This window comes from Crotalus tigris, unplaced genomic scaffold (genome assembly GCF_016545835.1).
Source record: "Crotalus tigris isolate CLP2741 ecotype Arizona unplaced genomic scaffold, ASM1654583v1 scf7180000017946.1269602, whole genome shotgun sequence".
Lineage (NCBI taxonomy): Eukaryota > Metazoa > Chordata > Lepidosauria > Squamata > Viperidae > Crotalus > Crotalus tigris.
This window is the reverse complement of record NW_024096738.1, coordinates 855,351-882,457: the sequence shown is the minus strand read 5'-3', so window position 1 is coordinate 882,457 and position 27,107 is coordinate 855,351. Positions and strand designations below refer to the sequence as shown.

General features: G+C 37.6%; 1 protein-coding gene across 2 annotated transcripts; it reads right to left on the bottom strand.

Annotated features, from left to right (window-relative positions):
• Nucleotides 1-3,763: 3,763 nt before the first annotated feature.
• On the bottom strand, nt 3,764-23,969 carry REST (RE1 silencing transcription factor). 2 transcript variants are annotated; one of them, XM_039345231.1, is made up of 4 exons: nt 23,815-23,969; nt 19,640-20,556; nt 13,573-13,656; nt 3,764-10,397 (listed from the first exon to the last, which is right to left on the bottom strand). In XM_039345231.1, the coding sequence occupies exons 2-4, from the start codon at nt 20,544-20,546 to the stop codon at nt 8,716-8,718; spliced, it is 2,673 nt and encodes an 890-aa protein (XP_039201165.1). In that variant the 5' UTR covers nt 20,547-20,556; nt 23,815-23,969; the 3' UTR covers nt 3,764-8,715. The 2 variants fall into 2 exon arrangements, with proteins under 2 accessions (XP_039201165.1, XP_039201164.1); XM_039345230.1 differs by lacking the exon at nt 23,815-23,969 and adding an exon at nt 23,315-23,638.
• Between the last annotated feature and the right edge of the window lie 3,138 nt (nt 23,970-27,107).

Sequence of the window (27,107 nt, the reverse complement as noted above, 5' to 3'; positions counted from 1 at the left end):
GTGATGTGACTAAGACCAGAATAGTGCAAGCAATGGTATTCTTCATGACACTCTATGGAGGCAAAATATGACCTTTCATGAAACAGGATAGGAAGAGTCTTGACATTTTTGAATTTTGGTGTGGCGAAGACTCCTGAGAATACAAGGATTATCAGACAAATCTCACTCAAGGCACAAATAACAAAGCTCAAATTATTCTACTTCAGACATATTATGAGAAGATAGAAAAGGCTCTAATGCTGGGAAAGTTGAAAGGATACAGAAGGGGACACCAGCAGCAAGGTGAATGGACACAGTGATGAGTACCGTATATGCCAGTGTACAAGGCGACCCGGCGTATAAGACGATCCCCATCTTTGTCGCCGAGCCGCATTCCTAGAACGTCGTCTTATACGCCGAAAACTACCAGTATTTCCGGCGTATAAAACGACCCGCCGTATAAGACGACCCCTGTCTTCGGCGCCGATTTTAGCGTTTCCAGAAGTCACCTTATATGCCGGCATATACGGTATATGCTTAGAAGACCAGGTAAGAAGAAAATTTATGTAATTGCTAAGAGTTGACAAAAACTTAACGGCACATAATCAAATCCCAAAGGCAATCTTAGAAAACATAAAAATTGTTGAAGAACACAAGGAAAGAGTACTTCAGAACCAAATAATACTTTTTCACTACATATAATTTTGAACAGAAAGACAAAAAAATTAAAAATTTAAAATGAAATTATGCAAAATGAGCAAATGCAGTATATTTACATAATTTCTCAACTCATAAGAAACCAAGGTGTCTCAGGAGAATGTAGCTTTCAACAATATGAAAATATGCAGAATTCCACTACTAGCAACACATTCTTAAAGCAGGAGTAGAGAGAATGTACCCATACAATGGCTGCTGAAGAGCTAGTGTGACAAAAAGAAGGCAAGAATTACAGTACACAAGATTTCAAAGATACATAACAAGTTTTAAACTGGTTGTTCTGATAATCTGCCAATTTAATTTAGTCTTCCCTCAATAGAGGGGGAGGAATAAGACACCGCCTATCTCCAGTCTATAACACAACTCTTGCAACAGTTCCAAGAAGATTCACAACCAATTGCAATGATTCAGGTGATCCTGAGGGCACAGATAAACACTCCCAAGTGGCCTCAACAGCTCTCAGAGAGCACTAACGACCAGATGACTGCAAAGAAATACATTTCCCCTCACCATCCACTCAGAACCTATCCTTTCATCCTGCCATCAGAACTGATGAAGCTTCTTGGATGAGATACAAAATGTTTTCTTCTCTTCCTCAAGGAAAAAACAGTCCAGATGCCTTTTGACGAAAAAAAAAAAAAAGCACCTTTGAGACAACTATGACCTGGATGACTATCTCCACAGATATTTTGCCAATTTAATTATTGTTAAGTATTTCTATGTACACAAGGTTGATGGCAATACCAAGAAATCCTGGAAGTACATCTTACTAACTTGGCCCCTTGATCACAACTCTCAGGAGTACGATACAGAATTTCTAATAATTATTAGAAATTATTAATATTTAGCAATCACTGTATTATTCCTAGTGTTTGCAACCTTGAGTGGACTGAAAGACTCTTAAGAATATATTCTAGTCTGCTTGCTGCAAACTATGCATTTGCCCCAGCAGTGCTATGGTTTAATTCAGCGGTTCTCAACCTATGGGTCGCTACCCCATTTGGGGTCGATCGACCACTTTTCGGGGATCGCCAAAGGCAGCGATCCGCCATTTTGTCCCCTCCGGGGGCGGCGCCGCGCATGCGCACCAGGCATGGGGGCGGCGGCGCGCCTCTGGCGCGCCTCCGGGGGCATGCGCATGTTTGTGTGACGGGGGTCGCCGTCACACAAACGTTGAGAACCGCTGGTTTAATTTATGCTTTCATGATACAGCATTTCTGTTGCAGAAATATCTCCTGCTTCAAAATTATTGCATCCTTTCATTTAAATTGAGACTAGTAGAGAGCCAGTTTGGTCTAGTATTTAAGGCACCAGACTAGATAACAGAAGGCTATGAGCTCAAGTTCTCCCTTAGCCATGAAAGCCAGTTGGGTGACTTTGGGCCAGTCATCTCTCGACAAGCGCAAGTAACCAGCAACAGTTGAGTTCAAAGAACTAAAAGTTTATTACATGCTACCTTTCCATAAGAATCTGATCAATAAGGCTCCAATCTTATATACATTGAATATGAATAAGGAAGATCCATCTAGCTCAATATGTCTCCAGAATAAACTTACCGTAGTATTATACACATGTCACTTTAAAATACTATTTTTATCTATTGCAGGGGTTCTCAACCTTGGCAACTTTAAGACTTGTGGACTTCAACTCCCAGAATTCCTCAGCCAGCAAAGCTGGCTGAGGAATTCTGGGAGTTGAAGTCCACAAGTCTTAAAGTTGCCAAGGTTGAGAACCCCTGATCCATTGGTATTTGTTGGTTCAATATCCCTTAATTTTTAATCTTCCCTTTTAAAAGCTACAATATTAAATTTAAAATTTTCACAGAGCGGGAGAAATCTTATCTTGCTGCCATCCTTTTCCAGAGCTCTCGTCCCATCAGGCTATTCTGGGGAGTTCTTTAGCCTTTTGGAGAAGAGGCTAAGTGAATAGCAAGAGCTATGGAGAGGAGAATTCTCTCTCTTTCAGGTTCTGTGGAACAAAGCTTATTGGATTTCATTCTATTATTTTGTTTCTGATGCCATTAATGTTTTCTCTTCTGAGATTATTTTAGAGAACTAAGATGTAAATAAGCAGTAGCATTTATTTGTACAAGTAGACCTTGCCTAACTACCACAATTGGGACCAGAATCGCAGTCATTGAGCAAAGTGGTCATTAAATGAGATACCATGTGACTGCTTTTTTCAACAACCACAATTTCTGCACTCCCAGTTCTCACAGATGGTTAAGCATATGGAGTCCCAGGCAAGATGTGTGAGATGGAGAAAACTCTGGAAGGCCCAGCAGAGGCCATGCCTGAGTGTCTCTCCACGCAGGAGCTGAAAATCCTCTTTGCTGAAATCCAAGCAAGAGTTTCGGCCCCTGAGCAGAGAGAGACACACACACCTCATAAGCACCCAGATCACAATCTTATGATTGCAAAAGAAATGCAATAGCATAACTTTGGGTACAGATTCCAAGTCTCTTTGTTCATTACCTTCATAATTTTGAATGGCTGTTACGATTACAAAAACTCAACAAGCGATCAATTTAAGCATGTGTGTTAATTATATAATTCATTACAGAAGAATAGGTCATATAAAATTGTAAAATCTTTGAAAAAGGATAAACATGACAATGTAAAGATAAGGCTTAACTGTCTCAATTATTTTAATTCAAGTAAAAGCTTGCTCCTTCAAAATCAGAAATAATCAAGAAAGTCAGGTTCATCCAAGTGCAAAATATTGCAATACCCTCCTTTTAATTATCATCACCCAGCTTATTCCTCCCCAATAAAATAAATGTAATCCTAAATGCCAAAGGACGATTTGACTACCATCCTGTTCTACATCAAGTGTATTGCAATCTGGTTCTTTACAGGTCATGGATCCATTGCCCACTTAAATGTGTATTCTTAGTGAATGACTGTGATTGACTTAGCCAATCTCCAATTGTTCATAATTTTCTTCCATTTTAGTATATACAAAATTCTCCTTATCATTCACTAAGCCAACATAGATCTTCATACCATGAATTCATACATAATAGGCATTTGTAATATAGGAATGAATAAAAGACAAATTATCAGTATGCATATTCCTTAATAAAGTTTATTGCCTTATAACTATGCTTAGGAAAATACACTCAAGGGTTAATATGCAATTTAGTTTAACACTTTATAATTTGAACAAAGACTTGTACATAGTTTAGGTAAATAAAAAACCCAGGACATGTGATCTGTTCTGATTTTACATCTATTACAATTGTATAAAAGCACCATGCACTACAGTAGATAGCAAGCACGAACAAATTACCTTTGGTTTAAATTGAGAGAATAATACAAGTATTGCACTGTTAAAAGCATCAAACACGGTGCAACCAAACATAAAACATTTCAGTGCCAGCTTACAAAAAGTTCTTTAGCTAGTGTGATTTGAATTTTAAAAGGTGGAAAATTGTATATTTATTGAAACACTTCCTGAACCTATTTGGATATCAATACTGTACCTCAGCATGTTAGCTATATAGTGAAGATTCAATAAATTTAAATGAACTTCTCTTTACAACTTATCAGCTAAACGTATTTTATACTGAAATCATTAATGTTGTGCATAAACTGACCTGTCAGTTTGCCTATAAAAATTGAAACTTCTAGGTCACAGGTGGCCTTTTAGCACCCTGAGGATTGCACCACTGAAATTCAGCAGAGAATAGCCAACTTTCAGCAGTGCAATTTTTAAAAACTTGTATCCTCCCCACCCCAAAGTTAGAATAGCGATAGGAACAGGAGGCCTCTGCGAGGCAGATCATTCACTTTTTTTAAAAAATAGTCCAAAACAGCCTCAAATCACACAGCCATAATATGGCAGCACATTTTTAAACCAATAGGGGAAATAAGTGTGAAAACTGGAGCAGTTTGCCACTCTGATGCCTCCTGCTCCCATTCTCTCTCTTAGATCTCCTCCAAAAGGTTTTAAATGGGTTGAAAAATAATGTTAATTCCAGTGACACCTACGAATCATTGGAAAGCATCCTTTTTTCTCCAGCTGGCTGCGGGTAGAATTGCAGTCCTCAGACTAAAAAGGGTTGCCACTCCTGCCTTATGTCTAAATCAAGCTCCAGATAGCAGCAATATTCAGTCGTATTGCAAGTTCCTGCTTATCCTTTAATTTACTTGTAGAATTTAATTTAAGTATTTGTATCCACAAACACTAACAGTGCTACCATCTATAGTGCTCAACATGACATACTAAAGTATTTGTTAAGTTGAGATGTTGCAATATGCACTGCTGCTATAAGAAGCCTTCTTTTAGTATAGAAGCTGGGGAAAAAATCCAAATCCTTATGATCTTAATGTTCAATTTAAGAAATAACTACCTTAAGTAAACATATATTATGTTATATATACTTTTATTCCTAATTTATTCATCCATTAGCTACATCTAACATGAAGATAGGAGTGACATTCCATCTTTTACTGGTATATTTTAAAACATGTAATTCTGTCTTTTTCTAAACAGACAACAGGTAATAATATATTGGGATTTATGATAGTTATAAAGCCAATAAATCTCAAGACACATCATAATATCACTGGCATATTTGTTCTTTTAACACTTCATTCCTTTGCATTCTCATGCTCAAGAATACAGGCACTATTTTCTAATCCCTTCTACTGTGAAACCTTTATCTCTAATCATCTTCTAGTACCTATTTCAAGTCATATATCATTTTAACATCAAGTTATCTGATGTGATTAACACTATTACTACTAAATATCTGCTTTTTTTTCTCTAACCAACTTGGTTTAAGAAAATTGCTAGTAATGTAGGCCAAGGCCACAAAGGCTCTTACAAAATGAAAGTATCTCTCTTAAAATAGGAAGACATTTTAAAAAATCCACAGCGTAATGGAGTTTCCAGTCTCTGTCCAACCCTCATATAAAACAACAATATTTTACATCCGTCAACAGAACTGTGAATAATGCTACTTTAGCTAACTGGTTAGGAAGACAATTCCACAATGTTTAATGGATCAACATAAATATAGTTGCAACTTGATTCTCAGTTGACAATGATTGTCACAGCGAAGTAAGTTTTGACATAGTTTTCCACACACAAATAACTAACATTACACAATTTGTTTTTGCCCAAAAGGGTTTTTCTCTCTCAGATCTTTGGCCTCTATTGCAAATCTGCCATCCATACCTATACAAAAGTGTTAGGTTTCTCAATTCAGCCTAATTATGTTGAAACAGCTATAAACATTTCCAGGAAAAAAGAGAAGGGAATATGGAAAAATTAAATATAATCCAAACTATAATGCAAGATCAGCTTTCTTCAAGGGAAAAAATTAAATATTACAGTTTGTTTCAATATTTTTGAAGCAGCAAATAAGTCTCTTGTTAGCCATCTGGAGATATAATCAAGAGATTCTCATGCATACACAGTAAGACATGAACCAAAACAATTCAAGAACACAGCAATGGGGCTTTGCAGCAGATTGTGGACTTTGACAATGCAAGTTTTCGTATCTGCTAATTTGCTGTATTGGAAATCACACTTACATCTATAAATTTACAAAAAGAAAAAATATTTGAAAATGAAGAAGAATGAAAGGTTGCAAGCTCAGTTTTGCTATCTGTGTTTTCAAAACATTCAAGCAAATCTTACCTGTTAATAAAGTCTTTAAAATAAAGTTGTGCTTCTCTCCCTGTGCCTGAACATTTATTCTTCAGATATCTGATCATTTCAATTTTTCTTTATGTGAATTATAAAAAAGGATCAATGGGTGATTAGAACTTGATTTAATGCAAATGGAAATTTTTACAATTGACATTTTCAAGGTTTGTTGCTTACCAGGATTTTTTTAATTTATTGGACTTTGAAATGAGCGATTTGATTCTATCAAGGCAATTTCAGAGTATAACAGAGTATAATTAACACTCACTGAAATAAATGCACATTGGGAAAAAGCATAATGTAATATGAGCTATGGTCCAAGCCTTTTATTTTTGTGATAATTAATTATTCATTACAATGGATATTTCATTTATAATGCTAGCAATGTCTTAAAACCAAGTAAGTACTTCTATTAATACTTTTAATTTCACCAAGAAATGAGGAAACATGGCAAAAATATTTGTAATGCAAAAAAGCAGAAGTATTATCTGTATTAAAACAGAATATATACAAATAACAATGGGCTGGGTCCATAATTCTTCTAATGAAGAAAGCTCTTTAAATGTAAACTTATATAGAGATTTAAGTTTAAATAGCCTTCTTAAAGGAAGGATAAGTTCCCAATTTTCATTAGAGAGAACCCCTATAAAGACATTGTGCAGTTCTATTGAAACTAATAGGAACATGTGACTTATTTGTACAACATTAACATAGTTAAATCAGAAATATACAGAAATATTTGTCCAAAATGATGTAATTAATAAAGCAATTTTATAGGCCTGTTACCTTTCAAAAAAAACATACCAGTCAATATAGAATCAGAAAGTTACAGTCAAAGGAAGCAGAGAATACTGGCCATGATAAGCAACAAACCTGAAAGTGTCAATCTTAAGGGAAGAAACTGATTTAACAAAACTAAACATGCATATATAAAATGTACATATACAACAAAAATATTAAACTCCTAAAGATTTAAACTGCATAGGTAAAAATAAAAACAATAATGTGCAACATTTTTCTTGTCTTAAAGCACAAAAGGAAATGACCTTTTTTTAAAGAAGTATTTACCAAATTATGGATTCACCAATCAATAGATGGAAAGAACTTCAAGATTTTGGCTTGCTGATCATGATTGGGGGACCTGAAATGTATATGCAAATTAAAAATATGTTCATGAATTTTTTTTTACCGCTAATGAACCTCATTTTTTCCAAAAGTGCTCTTTTTACAAAATAAGCTACTGTGTTTCTTGTACAGCTGAGTTTTTTTAAGCACTCACCCTACCAATACATTAAGATAAACAAGAACCAAAACAGATTCTGCTAGGAACATCAACGTTATATATTTTTTATTTCTAAGATTCCATTTATATAACAACTTTGTTAGCAAAGATGACCTATGTACTTGGCAAATTTTCAAAGAGTTATTAAGCAACCTCAGGATTTTGTATCCAGAATTCATGCTCATCTTTTAAGGAAGAGGTTCTGCATGGAATAAGCTGTTAATGTATTAAAATTGGTATTCCCTGATCATATAATCTATATCTAGAACATCCCCATTTGTGGACTGGCAGTATTCTGATCATCAGAAACGTATGGGCACATTTGAACACATCAGATATACTCAAACAATTGTTCTTATCCATATAGTTCTGGTGTTCACCTATTGCAATGGCACAGAACTGCATGAAATTCCATACTGTGGTAAGTGTGCATAAATGGGATTCAAGAAGCAGTTCTAGTAGGTGATCAAAAATATAGCACGTTGAAGTAAACTCTGGTTATTTTACTTTCTCCATTAAGGGAAAGAGAGGAGCAGAATATGCCTGAGATTTTTTCAGGTTAAACTCTCTCCTTACAATGTATTAAATGGACAGGCACAGACTTGGGGCTTAATCAACTGGTACCATCTATAATTCAAGCTCCATGGAAATAAACAGACTTCTGCAAGAGCATGAGCGTGGTTTTGCATACTTCTATGCATTTTCAGCTCATTCCTAAAGAGCTTGTACAGGAGCAACTCCCGTGAACGTTGCCCTGGGCTGTCCATTCCTAAACCTATGAAGTTGTACATATATATATCTGTTGCAAGTCAACAGAAACACACAAGTGATTCAAGGGCTATATCCCAAGGACTTTTGTCACCTTTGTAAGCCACAACATTTCATACCCTATTTGCCTTCTCTAATCAAAGAGAAACAAACAGTTAATTAGTTCAACATTTCTTCAAAGGTCGGGGGAAATAACCAACCAACAACTTAATAGTAAAAGCATACTGAGCTTAAGCAAAGATTCTACAAGAACTGTACCTAAGCTCTAGAAGATTTTACAAAAAGGAATAAATTGTCATTAAACTGTTTGGTTAATCTTGCTCCTTTGTTGCCTTCTCAAGATAGTATACATTTACCAAATGTCGGTTCAGATGCTTACTGTATTCACCCTTTTTTTTAAATGATCGGTCACAAAATATACACACATAGTTCTCCTTTGTAGCTTTAGCTTCTGCTACTTCTTGGGGTGATTTCTGACCTGTTTTTTCTTGGGCCGTCCGAGCACCATTTAATCCAGAATCATCACTGCCTTCTGATATGTTGTCACTTATATCGCTGCCATCATGACTATGGATACCTTCATCCTCTTCCACATCCTGATTTTCATTCACTATTGTGCCACTTGGTGATGATGAAGCCAAATCTCCTCCAGTATTTTGTTCAAGTTTTTCTGGTTTTTGGTGAGGTTGAGCTCCTGCTAGGTCCTCAGCCTTTAATTGTTTTGTAGAACAAACATCTTCTTGATGTGCTTTATTCATTCTCTCTTTGTCACATGTTTGCACTGACCGTATTTCTTGTACTAAATCTGGATCAGTCACACTTTCTATCTCACAGGTTTGTGTCATCTGAATATCTTGGCATAAATCTGGTAAAATGTCCTTTGCTTCTTTTTCCATGGTGGTATTTGAATCCACAGAGCTGGTCTCAGGCATAACTGCCAGTACTGTTTCAATATTATTCTCTGAAACAGCTTTTGCAATCTCCTCTTGTTCTGTAAGTATTTCTTGGTTTTTCATCTCTACTGGGATATTTGTATCTATATGCTGTTCATGTAGCTCTTGATGTACATTATTTTCAGGTGTAAATTGATTCTCTTCATCAACGAGAAGCACAGGTTCCTGCTCACTGGAAGAAGTATTAGATGTCTTCCTTTGTCTTTCATGGATAAGAAAACATTCTTTAGGAACAGAAGCTTCATCTGGGATCTTTTTGCTGTCAGAAATGTTATTGTTCTTAGCAGCTTTATTCTTCAAATATTTCCTTTTTTTGTTTTTTTTAAGGCAAGTATTTGACTTTTTGGTCACCTCCAATTTGCTTTCACCCTGACTCTTAGGTCGTAGTTTTTCAGTTTTCTTTTTCTTTCTCACTATTACGTCAATATCTGTAGATAAATCTTTTGTCAATGAAATAGAGCTATTCTCTGCTTTCCTTTTTGCCTTCTTAGTTTTATTAGTTTTTTCAATTTTCACATTTTCTTCTTTTCTTTCATCAACTATTTTGCGGCTTCTTGTTGTGATCTGGCCTACGCTTGCAGTACTAGTTGGTTTCTTATCTTTTGACAAACTCTCTTTCTTCTCCTCCTTTACAACTCTCTCATTTTTCTTTTCAGTCAACTCTTTCTTTGTTTGTTCTTGTTCTACTTTATTCTCAGTGTTAATGTTCTCAGAAGTGTTAACCTCATTCTTTTTAGTTCTTAATCTTACTTTTGAGACATCCATTGTGATATCACAGCAGTCTGGATGTCTGGATTTGATGTGATACTGCAAGTTACATTTCTTGGATGCAGCATATTCACAAACTGGGCAAAGGAATTGACGAGGGCTGACATGGAGTTCAACATGCTTCTTGAAATTGCTTCTGTCAGCTGTTTTGTAATCACAGTGGGGACAAGCCAATGGTTTGGGCCCATCATGAACCTGCCTTGCATGTCGAGTTACTTCATGCTGGTTTGATGCCACATAGCTGCACTGTTCACATTTGAATGGTTTCTCACCTAAAGCAAGGAAGAAGCAATTACTAACCATTACATTACAATTACTAACCATTTACATTGTAAATTATGTACAGCTACAGATTTATACAGTTCATCATGCTATTGAACTTCTTGCATTTAAGAATAATTTGATTTTCCACTTAACATGTTCACAAAAAAAGCAACAAAATACAAGAAAACAAACATGCAAGAAATCATTAGACATTCCATCTATGTTATATACATACCAGATCACTCTACAGTATTATTAGCATTTGGAATCCAAACCAAACTGGTCCATTGAAGGCAATGTAGAAAAATGGAAATTATAGATGAATAGTTATCTTATAAAATTATTGTACACATCCCCAAAGAGAATATACTCTCATGAAGGAAAAACAGGTCCCCCAACCCACTCCTGGCAGCATAATATTGTAATATTTTGAATGTCAATCAAACCATTTGGATAATCAGTATATTTTACTTTATTATTCTGAGCAAAAATGATGGATAAGCTGACAATAAAAAGGAATGTTAAACATATTGATTTTTGCTGCTGCAATTTAACTTTATTGTCACAAAATGTTTGCAAAATTATGTAGTTGAGCAAACTGAATAGGATAAATGATTTGGGGGTTTGTTTATGTATTGTATTTATAAAAATGTTGTTTCCCTCAAGCATGCTTATATCACTCTTCTGGTGCTATTCTCCCAAATACACAATAACACTCACATTTGAACAAATCAAATTGAAAGAACAATAAGGAATGTTTATAATAAACTGCTACAAGTAGCAGTCAATACAGATAGTTACAACCACAACTGGACTGGAATTTATGATGCTAAGTGAAGTCATAAAATGAGATGTCACATGCAATTATTAAACAAGAATCACTGGTTGTTAAGCAGAGGGAGTCCTAAGTAGACTGGGGGGGCACTTCAGGGGATTCAGGGAGACGGGGGGAGGGGGGGGAGGCCGTGTGCAACTGGGGGAGGGTGTTATAGTGCAGTGCGAGTACAGGGAAACTAGGGAAAGAAGCCACAGCCACCCGGGAAGCCTTAATCACCCCAGCTTGACCCACCAGTGTGGTGTAAAGGCGCCATATTCTGAGAAGTGCCAAATGCCCAGGAAGTGTCCACAGCAGAGTGCAAAACACCCAGTATTCAGAAAGCATTGAACACCCAGGGAAACATCAAATCTCCAGGAAGCTCCAACAGGGCAGAGCAAAGCAGCTGCCCTCCCATCCCTGTCAGAAGACCTTTGCTGCCCTGTTTTCCACCATGCCAACTGACCTTCATTGTCTTCTTTGTCCTGTTGCTGACAAGGCATGTCCAAGCCTTCTTCCAAGGCCATTTGCACAATTCTCCAAACAGCATGCAGCCTTGCCAGCTCATGAATGGCCTTCTCATAAGTCTTTGGAAGGCTTCAAAACCTTGCTAGGCCTCACATGATTTGGAGAAGACCACACACGACCTCTGGAAGGTCTGGTGCAGTCAGCAGCTGCCTCACAAGGGCATGCTTGGTCAGCAGCAGAAGCAAGAAAATGGCAAAGGTTAGCTTGGTCAGCGGGAGCCATGGAATGTAGAAGGATAGAAGAGCATAGATGGGGAAGGTGATGGGGAAGTTGAAGCACTCCTGTAGTCATAAGTAGGGGCAGGCTGCCGAGTGCTCGAATTTTCATCACATGGCTGTGGAAGTACTACACTGGCTCTAACTTTGGGCATAGATTTCAGCTATCAGTACTGTTATATGTTTAGCTGAGTGACACAGACAACCCAAAAGAAAATGCATACAAGTACAAACACAACATCAAAGCTCAAAAAACATCCTGTGGATTAAGCAATAAGAGTTAAAAATATTGCTCACAGGATTCAAATTGGTTTCCTTCCTAACCCCTAAAACTAGTGTTCTAACTAAGCAAGCTCTACTCAGGACTTCATTGATCCAGGCTCCTGAGCATTCTTTGCATTTAATCTTAAGTTTTGGAAGATATGCAAGAAGGCAATGGGTTGCAATATTACCTAGTTTGAGTTATGGATTACACTGAGTACCAGGTAGTAGAGATTACCAACTCTCTTGTACAGTGCCAAATTGGAAAAAGGGGCTTAGCCTTTCTGCACTGCATTGCTACTACACATTTCACTGATAGCATGCTATATACCATCCACTCAATTCTGTATAGTACAGCATCTCTATATCCCTATAATGGATTGGCTTCCTACTCTAAAAAGCAAAGTGTGGCTGTTAAAGAGCCAGTAAGACCAAAAACAAAGGCTATGTGGGTCAACAAAGAATTGAAGGGCCAGGCTACAGAAACTGCTGCTGCATCAGTAACTGTTACTTTTATACTCTTTCTAGAATAGGTTTTTTTTCCTCAGAAGACCTTTTCAATAACGCATTATTTTACAGGATAATCAATTCATACATGATATGATATATAATACTGCAATGTGTAATTTTAGATAAGATCAGCAACTTGGTATCCTCAAATGTCAGACCTTCCAACAATCCACATGATAACCAAGGCTTCCCAAAACCTGAACTGAATTAAAATAGAATTTCTCAACTTCACTAACAATTCACAAGCTTTGGCAAGCCTTTAAGATTTCAAGTGAGCTTTGGAAGGATCAGAGACCTGACAGGTTGCTAGCCCTTACTTTAACCAATTAAAGTAATCTAAGGCAAATAAGCATTTTGAACTATCACCACATTTTTAAAAATAAAAACAGCACAGAAATTCCTTAAAAAAAAGTTTGGAAATTAGAGGAAAGCATCTTCAAGAAGAGGAAGACTCAAAAACAGATGTAGGCACAAAATATGTCTATCACCCTCCTGCTTTAGAAAGCACTTCATACGTTCTGATGCATAAAATATATAAAACTGAATAGATCCTAAAATAGTGAATATAATTTTCTATAGGATTTGAGAAAATAAGAATAATGCAGATCGAATTTTGCCTCTAACCAAGAATTAACATTCATCTTCCTAATAAGGCTTAGTCTGAGCATCAACAAACATACGTAATACTTAACAGAGATTAGCACTACAAAATAACAGCCTGCTTTTTGTTTTGCTTTTTATTTAGCTCATACAGTCCTGCATTGCTAGCTTTCAGCACTAAGATGGAAAACTCTGTAAAATGCTGCATGTGAGTAAAATACTATCAAAACTCTTTTGAACTGCCTTTTTACCAACCTGAATGAGTACGCATATGTCTCGTTAAATGAGTCTTCTGAGAACTTGAATAAGGGCACATGGAACATCGATAGGGACGCTCGCCTGTGAAAACAGAGCATTAAATCAAGTATAAAATACATTGTCATAGAAAATTAAATTACTGTACTGGGTCATAATTATTTTCCCAGAGACCAATATGGCTGGCATATACTTCCAACATATCACAAGCTGCCATATTTCACTTAAAAAAGTAATTCTCTTGCTTTGTAAACATAGCTGTTACCAGGAATACAAAAATATATATAATTTTTCACAACAGGAAAACTCAGCTTGAGCGCTGCTGTTAGAAAATGCTCTCACCCCAGAAGCTTCCAACTGCCCTTCCTCCCACCTACACATTATAGTTTTCACAGCCACCACATGACTAGCTAACAATCATCACTCCTCCTTTCCTAACTTTAGAGTGATGGTGAGAATCACTGCACAATTGGTAGATTGCCCTATCCTCCTGATTTAAAACTGGGGAAAAGAGGGAAGGGTCATAAGTTCCTATATCAAACAAAACTCTTGCTTCCCAGTAAAATGGGAGCAGGAGACTTTCCCATTGTTTCTTATTTCTTCTAAACTCTATTGCAAATGAGAGGAATACCAGAGGACTTGATAGAAACAGGGAGTGGATGGCTTCTAAGATGTGAAGTATAAAGGAGTGACTCATAAGAAATGATAATATTTTCACAACTCTGTATGCTGAACATATTCCATTTACCTCAAATTATAAAGCAACCATTTTTTTCTTCAATGAACAAATACAATCATAAAACCAGTGAAGAATGAAAAGCAAAGCTTTACATCAATTGAATTAAAGATGTTAATTTATATCTCAGTTATAACTAAAGGTAAAATCCAGATAAATGTATAAATCTAGTTTATATCATTAAGTATGTATGTGTATATATGTTTGTTTTCTGAGGTTTTCGCGGGTGTTTGTATGTAGGTCTTTGGTTATTCGGGTTTTCTCCCACGTAAAATTGGAAGTGTCTTGGTGACGTTTCGACGAAGTCCCATTCGCCATCCTCAGGCTGGTGCTTTCGGCTTCGTGCTTCTAGGAGCAATGTGTGATTGTAGCTGTTTCCTCCTTTTAACTGCCAGTGGGGTATGAAATGATTGGATGAGAGCTTGGCTGTGTTCTGATTGGATGGAAGTGTATTATGATTGGTTAGGAGCTTGGCTGTGCTCTGATTGGCAGACAGGGTTAGGGTTAGGGACAGAATCAGTAAGATCCTCCACAAACACAACATTAAGACAGCATTCTGCCCAAACAGAAAAATATCCATCATCCTAAGAAACCCCAAAGATAAAATTGAATTAGAAAATCAAGGAGTATACGAAATCCCATGCACCACTTGTCCCACCACATACATTGGACAAACCAACAGAAGAATAAGTGCACGCATTGAAGAACATAAGACCTCAGTCAAAAAAGAGGAACCAACATCTTCCCTGGTCCAACACCTTAAAGCCACAGGACATGAAATTGACTTTAAAAATACCAGAACCATTGCCCAAAGTGAACATTTTAATAACAGAATAATCAGAGAAGCCATCGAGATAGAAAAACGCCACACAGCATGAACAAGCGAGATGATACCTCCCGCCTTCCAGCCATTTGGAAACCCGCCCTTATTGACAAACGACTCCCTAACACAAAAAATGATACCAGACCCACACTCACAAAAACCACACAGGATGTCACCACCACACATCCATGCAAAAAACAAACCCAAAGCCACACCGATGACGAGGCACGACCACAAACCAGAAGCCAGACCACAGCTACATCATTAGCCACTTTAAACCCCTCCAATCCATACATGAAGCAAACTGACACCCTCCATGAAGATGAGGCACGACCACGAACGCGAAGCCAAAAAATAGCAATGCAGTTCACCATTTTAAACCCCCCTGCAACTCAGACTAACCTGAGCACAACAAAGCCCCCACCCAAACAGAACACTCCCCCAGCCAATCAGAGCACAGCCAACCCCCCAGCCAATCAGAGCACAGCCAACCCCCCAGCCAATCAGAGCACAGGCCAAGCTCCTAACCAATCAGAATACACCTCCATCCAATCAGAACACTGCCAAGCTCTCATCCAATCAGTTCATATCCCCACTGGCAGTTAAAAGGAGGAAACAGCTACAATCACACATTGCTCCTAGAAGCACGAAGCCGAAAGCACCAGCCTGAGGATGGCGAATGGGACTTCGTCGAAACGTCACCAAGACACTTCCAATTTTACGTGGGAGAAAACCCGAATAACCAAAGACCCATATATATATGTTTGTGTATACATATACAAACACACACACACATAAAGTGAGAGAGAGGGATTATATGAAAAGTAGGAAGTGAAGAATATGCTAGGGACTAAATGTGGCTAGTTTTGATATAAATTAAAAGAATAAGCAATTTGAGGAAAGTTATCTAGGAAAGATTTTAAATTTCCATTTTTTTGTTTACAATGTTTAATTTATCAATAATTTAAATGACACATTACATTCAAAGTTCATTTATGAAGAAGACTGCAATTTCATTCTTTCCCCATACTTCTTCAAATGAACTTCAGATGAACTCTACCTACTGGTTTACTCTGTAGCATTAAATAAAACAGCCCTACAAAATGCCCAACAGGTACAAGCAGTCCTTGACTTAAGACCACAGTTGAGCCCAATATAATCCCTTGTTGCTAAGTGAGAAATTGGTTAAGTAAGTTTTGCCCCATTTTACAATCTTTCTTTCCACAGTTGTTAAGTGAATCATTGCAGCTAATAACACGATTGTTTAAGTGAATCTAGCCTCCCCATTGACTTTGCTTGTTAGGTCACAAAAGGTGATCACATGACCCCCACCATCGTAAATAAAAGTCAAACCAAGCACCTGAATTTTGATCATGTGACCATGTAATATATATGTCGTAAGTGTGAAAAATGGTCATCTTTTTCATTGCTGTTGTAACTTCGAACAGTCACTAAATGAACTGTTGTAATTCGAGGATTACCTGTACTTAAAAATTTATTCTGAGACTGCATTGTAACACTAATCATATGGCTTGCTCTTGAATACCAACATTTTGGGGGGGAATTTCCAATTGTGGTATGAATCCCAAGTCAGCAGACACAGGGACTTAAGTTTTCATTTTGTGATTCCAAACAATGGACATATACTTGCAATTTATATGGGAAATGGGGATTCCAATTTGCTTTAATGGGAGCATTTTTCTCATGCTAACAGAGGGATAGGGACCCTCATCTTCACCCACAGCATAGCACAAAAAGTGCTCCTGACTCAAGTAGAATTCTGATCCATATTTGACTATTTCTGAAATCATGCGTTTAAGATTAGGCCATGTACTTAATGTCATAGATATTCTGGCTCAAATAAAGTTTCATCAATTTCATTTCAGCACAGGGAAAGGATTATTACTGTTCTTTGTAATTTGGCTTAGAGTTTCTCTTCCAACTTCAATCTCACTTCTAGTGATGGGATCTGCTTGAGACAGTTTATATAGTAGTACTTTGGAACTTCTGAATTTATTAGCCTGAACAAAAGACTATACCCTACTCAACAGTTAGTATATAAAAAATCATATTTTACTGAAAAATTTACCTATAAAAGATTTCTCTCTCTAAATACACACACACACACACATATATTACATAAAACCAAGACAATTCTTTCTTTAAAACTAGCACAATGCATCCAAAATCACTTTGAAATTCTCCAAAACATGAAGCATGTTCCTTCTCTATTTCAAGCATACTTTGCCTAATAATTTCTTTGTCTGAGTTTATACTCAGAAATCAATAAGAGTTTTCATGGCAACAATATTATTCAATATTTCCTTTAAATGAGATTCAAAGTTAGCTATCCAGTTCAGCCTAGAAAAAAAAATTCAAAATTTCTAGAGAAAAAAATACCTATTTTTTACTGTTCTGATACCAATACCAAGGTGAAGTGATTTCTGAATGTATTTTTAAAATTACAACTACTAACCATAGAATTTGCACTATTTATAAATGTGTTTGCTACCTTTTAAGATTCTAAATATGACTAATGGCAGCTAGTTGACTATATTTACATTTTTTTCATACCTGATTCTTATATATTTATTTAAGTTGCTAGGTAACAATAATTGTATCACAGCTGTAAAACCACAATGATCTAGTTGTTGCAATAGGAATAAAGAACTAAAAAGGCAATGAGATATTCAGATGGCCTCAACAACTCTTTGAATGTTATCTATTATGTAATGTTGGGTCCTTCACTTTGTATTATCCTCATAAGGTTTCTACATCTTGGGATAGGATTAATAACACACCTACATGGACGTGTATGAAAGGAGTATGAAAACTGACCAAAGTAATAGTTATCACCATATCCTGTGGTAGCAAATTGCATTATTTTACTATGTGCCATGTGCAAATGATTCCTTTCATTTGTTTTGAACTCTCCATTATTCAAATTCATTGGTGATTTTGAATTCCCAATTGAGAGCAAGGAAATTATGACTAAATTTTTAAATTTTTAAAAGTTTTAAAACTTAAAATAATCTTAATATATATAAAAATATCATTTATGTCATATGGTATTTGGATTACGCTTTTTTGTCTTTTTTATTGTTTGTTTGTTTTATTTGCTTATCTGTTTTGTATTTTATTTTTTATAATAAAACAATTTTATATATGTGTATGTGTGTATATACATGCATATCGATATATCTACCGTATATTCCGACGTATAAGGTGACCCGGCGTATAAGACGACCCCCGTCTTCGGCGCCGAGTCGCATGCCTAGAAAGTCATCTTATATGCCGGAAATTACCATTATTTCCGGTGTATAAGACGACCCCCGACTTCGGCACCAATTTTAAAGCTTGAGAAAGTCGTCTTATACGCCGGAAAGTACAGTATATATTACATACATACATACATACATACATATACACACACACACAAAACACAAAACACACACACACACACACACATCCCTATATCCCTCAAAATATGCAAGGGCAACAAATGCTGATTTTTAACTAAATGCCAAAATGTTTTTCTCTTTTGAAATATTTTAAAAATATTTAAAATGTTAGTGTCTAAGCTGCTAGTGTTAGTGGAATAAAGAATGACCTATTTCAAAGCAATTTATCTTAACAAACCTAAACTTAAATCTAAACCAATTATAATTTGCTGGAGCAGCTCAAAGCTTAATTCAATATATCCATCTTTTTCCGTTTTAATACTTCTGGAAGTTTACAATAGTGGCATCCATGGAGGTAGTCCAAAATGTCAAGATGACAGTAGCAGCGATGAAACCAAAGCTCCATCTATTTGTACAGGGATGTGAAAACACATATACAAAAGGAAGCAAGGTTTCAATCACACTGCCATGACTACCACTTTCATTTTTCAGAACATCCCATTTAGTTTACAGCTGTTGCAAATGTTTTTCTTAAGTTGGTCCAATCCTAAATATCCTCTAATTTAGAAACCAAAATAACATTTTACATTAAGAATGTACTAAACTAGAGTATGAACAATAAATATTATATAAATTGCCTGCTCTGGAATAGTTATATTGCATTAAATTGAAAGACTGTTCCAGAACAAAGTAGTTCTGAAATGTATTATATAACTTTCAGTAGTAATACAGTATGCCTGGTAGGTGCACAATTTTATTTTCCCTATATTATGTATTGGAATTGCTTCCATTCACAATGGGAGATATCCCTTTTTCCATCAATCAGCTAGGTTCAATCTATAAAGCAGATCTGGAGTGCTGTTAGTTTGATGGAGTGAATATTGCAAATATAATCTATTCAATTGCTTTATTATTTTTATTCATTAACAACATATCAGCAAGAATCACTATATGATGTTCATAATTGACCACACATTTCAAATAATGAAATGTTAAACCTTTACATTAAAATTTACTTTATGATGCACGAGCACAAATACAAGCATATTTGGCACCAACTCATTATAATTAACAGACTTTAAAAATTTATAAAGATGCAACACATACCTGTATGAGTTCGAATATGCTGCACATAGTTATTCTTCCGATCTGAAAAGTAGGAGCACTGTGAGCATGTATATACTTTTCGTGGAAAATGGTTTCGTAGATGCTTTTTCCAATGATATTCACTGACTGTTGTATATGTACAGATAGTGCATTTGTAGACTCTCTCATTTTCTCCTGCTTTGTTGTGGTGCTTCAAGTGAGCCAGATAATGATCATACCTGTTAGTGTTATAGCCACAGCGATCACATCTTATAGGCCCCTTAGAAAAATCAACCTCCTCTGTAGTGCTAGAGTCAGTTTCTTTAACCTGACCATGTTTCTCAGCTTTTTCTTCTACAATGAATCTCTTGGCACTGTGTACCCGAATATGATGGACAAACTCTTTCTCAGACTCTGCCTCATACTGGCATGGCTTGCAACGAAATGGTTTGTTCTTCAAACCCTTACATTTGTCATCTATGCTCTCTGCAGCATCTGGCGCTTCCAATGAAAAGACTTTTTCTTGATTACAAGAGTGAGGAACAGTAGACTCCGATAGTCCAGGTGTTTCTGCATTATGAACTTCAGGAGAAATAAGGTCTATATCCATATCTTCTATTCCTTCAGGGTCATTCTCTGTTTCTTGTGAATCATCTATTCCTTCTCCATCACTGTCTGAAAAATTGGTGTTACCCACCGTTGTCAGTTCAGCCATTTGCCTTTCTTCATCAACCATATAATCACAACAGTTGCCATTAACTTCTCCTGTCAGAGCCACATTTGCCAGCATAATAAGTTGAGGTGCTGCCAGTTCAGCTTTGGAAAGTTCAGAAAAGTCATACATGTCATTTGACAGTGCCATGCTAAGGTTAGTATTGCTAGAAAATAGGCTGTTGCCACCAGATTGCCCCAATACTTGCATTGCCATAACAAGAATTCTGTTAAAGAAAAGAAATCTGAGTAAATTTCATTTTCTATAGAGAAATTATATAAATTCTACAAAGCAAAAAAATAATTCAGGCAATATAGTAAGGACAATTAAATTAAGACTGCAATGTTATTGGCAAATCAAACTAAATTTCTCTTAGTCAAGCTGATTAGTTGCATACAGTACTGAAATCATCTTTTTCAGTAAATTATATAGGATCACACAAAGTTGATCACTCCTTTTTTGTAAGATACAGAGTAATTTGTTAACTCCTTAAAACAGATCTAATTTGCAGCACCAAATAAACTGCTTTAATCACAATTGGCTGAACAAGCCAGAAGATCTATTTAAAGCAAAGTAAACATATATTGTTTGACTAATCTTGTGTCAAATTTTCAATTACTATTTCCTTGCATCTTGCAATTTGACTAGAACTTATTACAAAACAATTCATAAAAACTCAGGAACTAAAAACAAAACAAGTGTGCCTCTTCAAATATAAATACTAAACCAAGTCACTATTGGTAAATTAACAAACTATATTTTTGAGATGAAATTTGATAATAAACCATAGTATACTTACTGCCTCCTTTTGCACATAACAAAAAACACAGTATGGCTGTCAATGACATCTAATCCAAATTAAGGCTATTTCCATTAAATAGAAACCTAAGACATTTGAGCTAAATGCATGCATGTTCCTGCACAGATGTATCTACATTTCAAATATATAGGAATACCTCAAACTACAATTGCAAAAAACTTCTGCTGGGAGAGAATGAATAAATAATCCAAAAACATGGTTAATAAAGGTCATAGGGAAGAGCCAGTTAAAGAGGATGTCCCAGAGAATGTCCATTTCTTAACTGTGATTCTTCACTTTTCTTCACTTATCTTGAATCATGCCTGTTCATAAGTTCTATCAGGCTTCTATCAGGCAAGTTAACTGCTCTGTATTTTACTCACTGTAGTTAATAACCTAATTAATACAATTATCAGCTCACATAGACAAATTTGAGAAGGTCTGTATTAAGGTGTAAAAATGTATTTATTATACACTATATGTTGTGACTGAAATTAGATTTTAAGGAATATAATTGGAAATAAGACCCTATGCAACTTTTTAAAACACTGAGTTCACATATGCTAAACTAGAATTTTTAACTATATTTGTTGCACAAACCATAATGGCCTTGCCTGCATATCATGCTAGGTTAAGCTAAAACAAAAACAAAATCTCATAGCCATTGACTATGTCTGCACAACATTTTATGGAATTAATTTAATTTTCTGCGGTTGGACAACTCACTGAACCATTAACAAACAATTCAGGCAGAGTTTGCACAAAATACTAAGTTAAAATGTGTCACATTAGCTTGTTGTGCACCATGTATGATCACAGTCATTATGAAATGACTGAAAAGTAATGTTTCCAGACTACATTACTATATTCCTATTATAGTATGTAGGAATCCATGGCAATAAGAATATTTGATCATTGTATTTGCTCAATTTATTTTCAAAAATTTAAACCAGTATGTACTTGGTAAAATTCTAATTAAATACATGGACTCTTGTTACTCCACTCCTAAGGCTGCTGGGTGGGCTATTCAGTCTTAAAATTAAACTAATAACATGGGGTAATTTTAATTTACATATGCTTGCTTTGTCTGGTCTAAACATAAAAAAAACAGTAATTCTCAGATTTATATCTGAAATTGCTTCTTAGCAGAGGAAGAAAACTATATTTCAATTTTAAAGTTTTCAAAAGACAGAATGAATCTTTAATTAATTAGAGCAGCAACCTTTTGGGCCTTCAGTCTGATTCTATATAGAACTGATTTGAAGCCCCACCATGTGTTGTTTTTTCTGTAAATATATAAATGAATCACAAGGTTAGGGACACAAATAAACGTCCAAAAGTTTGCACTTTAAAAAGCCCCTTACAAACGTATGTATATTGCCAGCCCAGCCAACCATCGGCAGCGGCGGCTGTTACATTCCAGAAATAGGCATTCGGCCATTTTCTCAAATACCAAGTAGGAGCACAAAGCACAGTTCTCTTTGCAAAACTCTTGCCTGCACCAGAGATTCAAACTCAGCAAACTCAAGGCCTCCTCCGCTCGCGGTAGATGCATCATCTACCACTTTTCCTTTCCTCCTTTTTTTTTTTTTTTGCTTTAAACCCTCCTCCCAAAGTTCCAATTCCTCCACAACTTTCTAGTGGGCTCCCAGAAAAGTCACCGAAGACGAAGAAGATTCGCCCAAGTTTCTCTCTCGCCTGCCCTCCCCCAAGGCGGCAGCGAAAGCGGGTGGGACCTTTTTCCTTCCCTCCTGAAGCAGCTCCCGACCAAAGAAAATGGGGGAATTGGCGATAGAAGCTCCTGCCTTGTTGCTTCCCCACCAAAAAAAAAAAAAAAATCCCGAGAACCATCCACTCAACCCCTAACTCTGAACCAAGAATCTTCCTCGACTCTTCCTCGACACCCCCCCCCCCATCACATACGAGGTGGAGGGCGTGGGTCGAGGAGATCAAGAGGGCTCCCCCGTTCCGGAAGACGAGAAAAGAGCGGAGCATGGATCTGCCTTCGTGGGAAAGCGGCGGCTTCCACTTTCCAAGGAAAGCGTGACGGGGGGAAGAAGACGGTCGAGGCCCACTTACTGCTCCAAGGGGCCGAGGCGGCGACGGCGACCGTGCCAAAATGCCTCTCGGCTTCTCCATCCGTGCAGGACGCAGAGCCCAAGGTCACCCCCCACCCTCAACCTACCACTCACGGCGAAGAGGCCCGAAAGCGGGGACGGCGAGAAATCGCTGTCCAGCTCCAAGCAGGGCGGCTGCTGCTGCTGCGGCCTCCTCGGCAACTCTCAGCACGGGAGACGACAAACCGAGGCGGCTCCTCCCCGCCAAACTTCCTTCCCTTCTTCCTGCAGCAAGGAAATAACGGCCCGTGGGGAGAGAGGGGGAGCCGGGGTGGCAAGCCTCCCCGGCAAGAGGGAGACCTTTCCTCTGGGGCTCCTCCAGGGGCTTCCTTCCTGAGAGGCCCCGTAGCTCGCCAGTCCTCCCCGCCTGCTGGGCTCGGCTTTCCCCACCCGCTCACTCCACCCACTCCGCCGCCGTCCCATGCGCAGCAGCAGCAGCAGCACTAACAGCCTTCCTCCAGATCAGCCCTGGACAGCGCCACAAGCTCGCTCCCGCGTCCCTCTTGCCGCCAGCGCAACAGAGTCCCCCCCCCCCTTTCCCTCTCCGCCCAGGTCGTGGGTTCCTCACCTTCCCTTCTTCGCGCTCGCCTGGGAAGCCCCTCGGGCGGCCAGCGGGAGTCAAGGGCCGGCAAGGAGGCTCATCCGCTGGGCGGTGGGGAGGGCGACGGCGAAGGCAGGCGAGCGGTGCCGCGCATTCCAGCGCTCACCACGCGCCTGCAACGGCAGCCGCCTCGAGGAGAGCGGGCCCCGCCCATCCTAACCCGATCCACTTACTGCCCTGCCCTGACCCGCCCCTCCCCCTCACGCCAGGTCAGGTTTTTGGCCTGCGTGGTTCGTGATCCTCGAAACCTGCCTTTGGTCATACGCAGCCATGTTTAATGGTCCTTTCTTTTCTGTTTTTGCGGCCCTGGTAGCAGCAGAAGAGAGGTAGTCCAAAAAAAGAGGGTGTGTGTGGAGAAGTGGCTTGATAAAAAGCAAAGATAATGCCATCTTAAATTAGGTGACTATTGTTGCCTCGCTCCTGTAGACTCTTCTATGAATTCTTACCTTTAAAAAGATGGTACGTAATACACACAGATTGCGGGTCTACGCACCGTTGCTGAATTTTAAAATCTCAGGAATTCAAGTTAAGAACCTCAGTTGTGTTTATTTACTTTGGAAAAAAATCCGATGTTTGGGAGATGCAGGACTGCATATTAACTATGCTGGCCCTATTCACATATTGTATTTAATTAACCTGAGTTTATGACACGCATTGAAACCATAAATTAACAACATGGGCTGAATTTGATCAACAAGGATAAAATTTAGTTGGCTAAGCCATTGACTATACAACACATTAATCCATGGTTTCAATTATGGTTCAGAGAATCAGCTTAATGAATTGGTTCCCACAACATAGTAACTGTGTTCACACAGCACACACTGAACTACAAGCTAGCCTGCTGTGTTTTACTGTTGCACATAGTATGGAAACTCAGAGATCAGATTGAGTAAACCACGTGAATTCTACAAATTCAGCCACTGAGTCACAGTCATAGAAACCATATTAGCCAACTGTGTTGTGAAAACCCCTCTGTTATTTCTGAGTCTTAGTGACCCAAGTAAAATGCAAATGATAGTGCTATTGAAATGACGTTTGCTTTGCTGGTACTAAATCTTAATATTGTATAGATCTGGCCCATCTTCCCCAAATCAAGAATCTCTTTCCATTCCATGGCTTCTGTTTGTCTGCCAGAAGAAGGACACAGGAAGTCAACTCTGTTGAGTAGGCAAAAAATAAGTTATAAAGCAAACACATTTTCTTCTTGTCAAATGCTTATTCCCTGAGGCAATTCCTGCCAGCACAGTAGGGAGTGCTGATAAATATATAATATTACCTAGACATAGCAGTTAAGGTGCCTCAATGATTCATAGATTTTCTGCGCTAGCCAGAGAGGGAGAGGAGACAAAGTGTTGCTGGGTAAAAAGTACAACAGATTGCTGATTGTGTTACAGAAGTTGAGACATAGAAAGAGGTAGTGAGTTGAGTTTGGATTCTCAATAATAGCAATTTGGATTTTTTACTTTTCTAATAATAAAGCAAGGGACTTTAGCTGTCTGTCAAAGTCAGACTTTGAATCAGGTCTCCTGCTGTGCTCAACCTTTATTATTTTTGAAAACAACTCCAATTATAAAAATGCTAAACTCTCCATGGCTTTCTTCAAAAGAAAACAACTCAAATAAATATGTAATTTGAAACGTTTCACAGTTTGGAAAATTAGGGTGCAGATAACAATGTACTATAGTTATTAAATTCCCAAGTTAAAACTCTTACTGAGTTTACCCTTTATCAATAATTCTGTAATTGGACACTTGGGCTGGTTATTAGCCCTTAGTATATTCTACCTCAATAGGCTCATTGTGAAAATAAAATGGGGGGGGGCATGTATGGTGCCATGAGGGTTGTTGGGTTTTGTTTCCTTGTTTGTTTTAAGAAAGATGGAACAGAAGTAATGCACAAAGATTACAGCTCTTGGAATTAATGCAGCCATTGACTTCACTGCAACTCAGAGGGTAGTGAGGAGCACTCTGACTGAGATCAGATAGTCCCGTTGCTCCATGCTATTTTCCATCCTTGTCCAGATTTTCTTCCCACTTGTCATTTGCTGAAGAAAAAAGTATATAAGGCACACTGAACTGCATAATTATCTTCCCATTTATTTGTGTTCTATTGAATAAAATGAGAAATACAGTATTTCAGTCAGACGTATGAAGAACATACAGATATAATTTTAGTCCAGGTGTCTTTGCTTTGGTGGGAAAGGGAAGTGGGATGAAGCCATTGTTTTCTTCTGTCTCTTCAATCTGCAATATGGTAATAAGATTTCTCACTGGGTCTCTGGCAAAGCACCTAGACATGCCAATATGCCCAAGGATGCTTCCCTTAATGTATGCCATGCTGCTTGATTCTCCTTTTTACTTTTGGGGGCAGGGGAGCGTTTTAATTTAAAAAAATGGAAAACTGACATGCTGCAAAGCATAGGGCCAACCTCCAGCATTATCTTTATTTCCAGTAATGGTTCTGGAAAGGCTATTAATTGGACCATAAACTTTCTTAGAGAATAATAATCTACTAGGTCTGTTAAGCCCCCAAAGATTAGAGACTCCTGGATTATTATACAGGTAATCCTCAATTTACAACAGTTCATTTAGCGGCCGTTCAAAATTATAGTGCTGAAAAATATGACTTACCATGTTTTTTCACAGTTAGGACCTTTGTAACATCCCCATGATCATGTGATCAAAATTTAGGTGCTTGGCTGTTTAATATTTATGATGGTTGCTGTGTCCTAAATTCATGTGATCACCTTTTGCAACCTTCTCACAAGCAAAATCAATGGGGAAGCCAGATTCATTTAATAACAGGGTTACTAACTTATCAACTGCAATGATTCACTTAATAACTGTGGCATGACAGGTCGTAAAATGAGGCAAAACTCACTTAATAAATGTCTCACTTAACAACAGAAAGGGCTCAACTGTGGTTGTAAGTTGAGTACTATCTATACAGGATTGCTGTAATACTATGTAGAGTATAAATATTTTATAGAGCTATATAGATTATATTTTAGGTGCTTAAACATTTTGACCTTTGCTGACTAAACCTTTTTAGCTGTCATTGACTGTGTTTTTAGAACCTAGAGGAACAAGAGAAACAGAAATGTCAAGGAAGAAAAGAAGGAAGAGAAGAAATCTAGCAAGCAGACAGGCACAAACTCAAAAGAACCTGCAAAGTTGAGGGAAAACTGGGAGCTGATTTTTGCTGTAGGTTGTGAGATTTTGTGATGTTGACTGTGGCTGACATTTTTTGGACAGTTC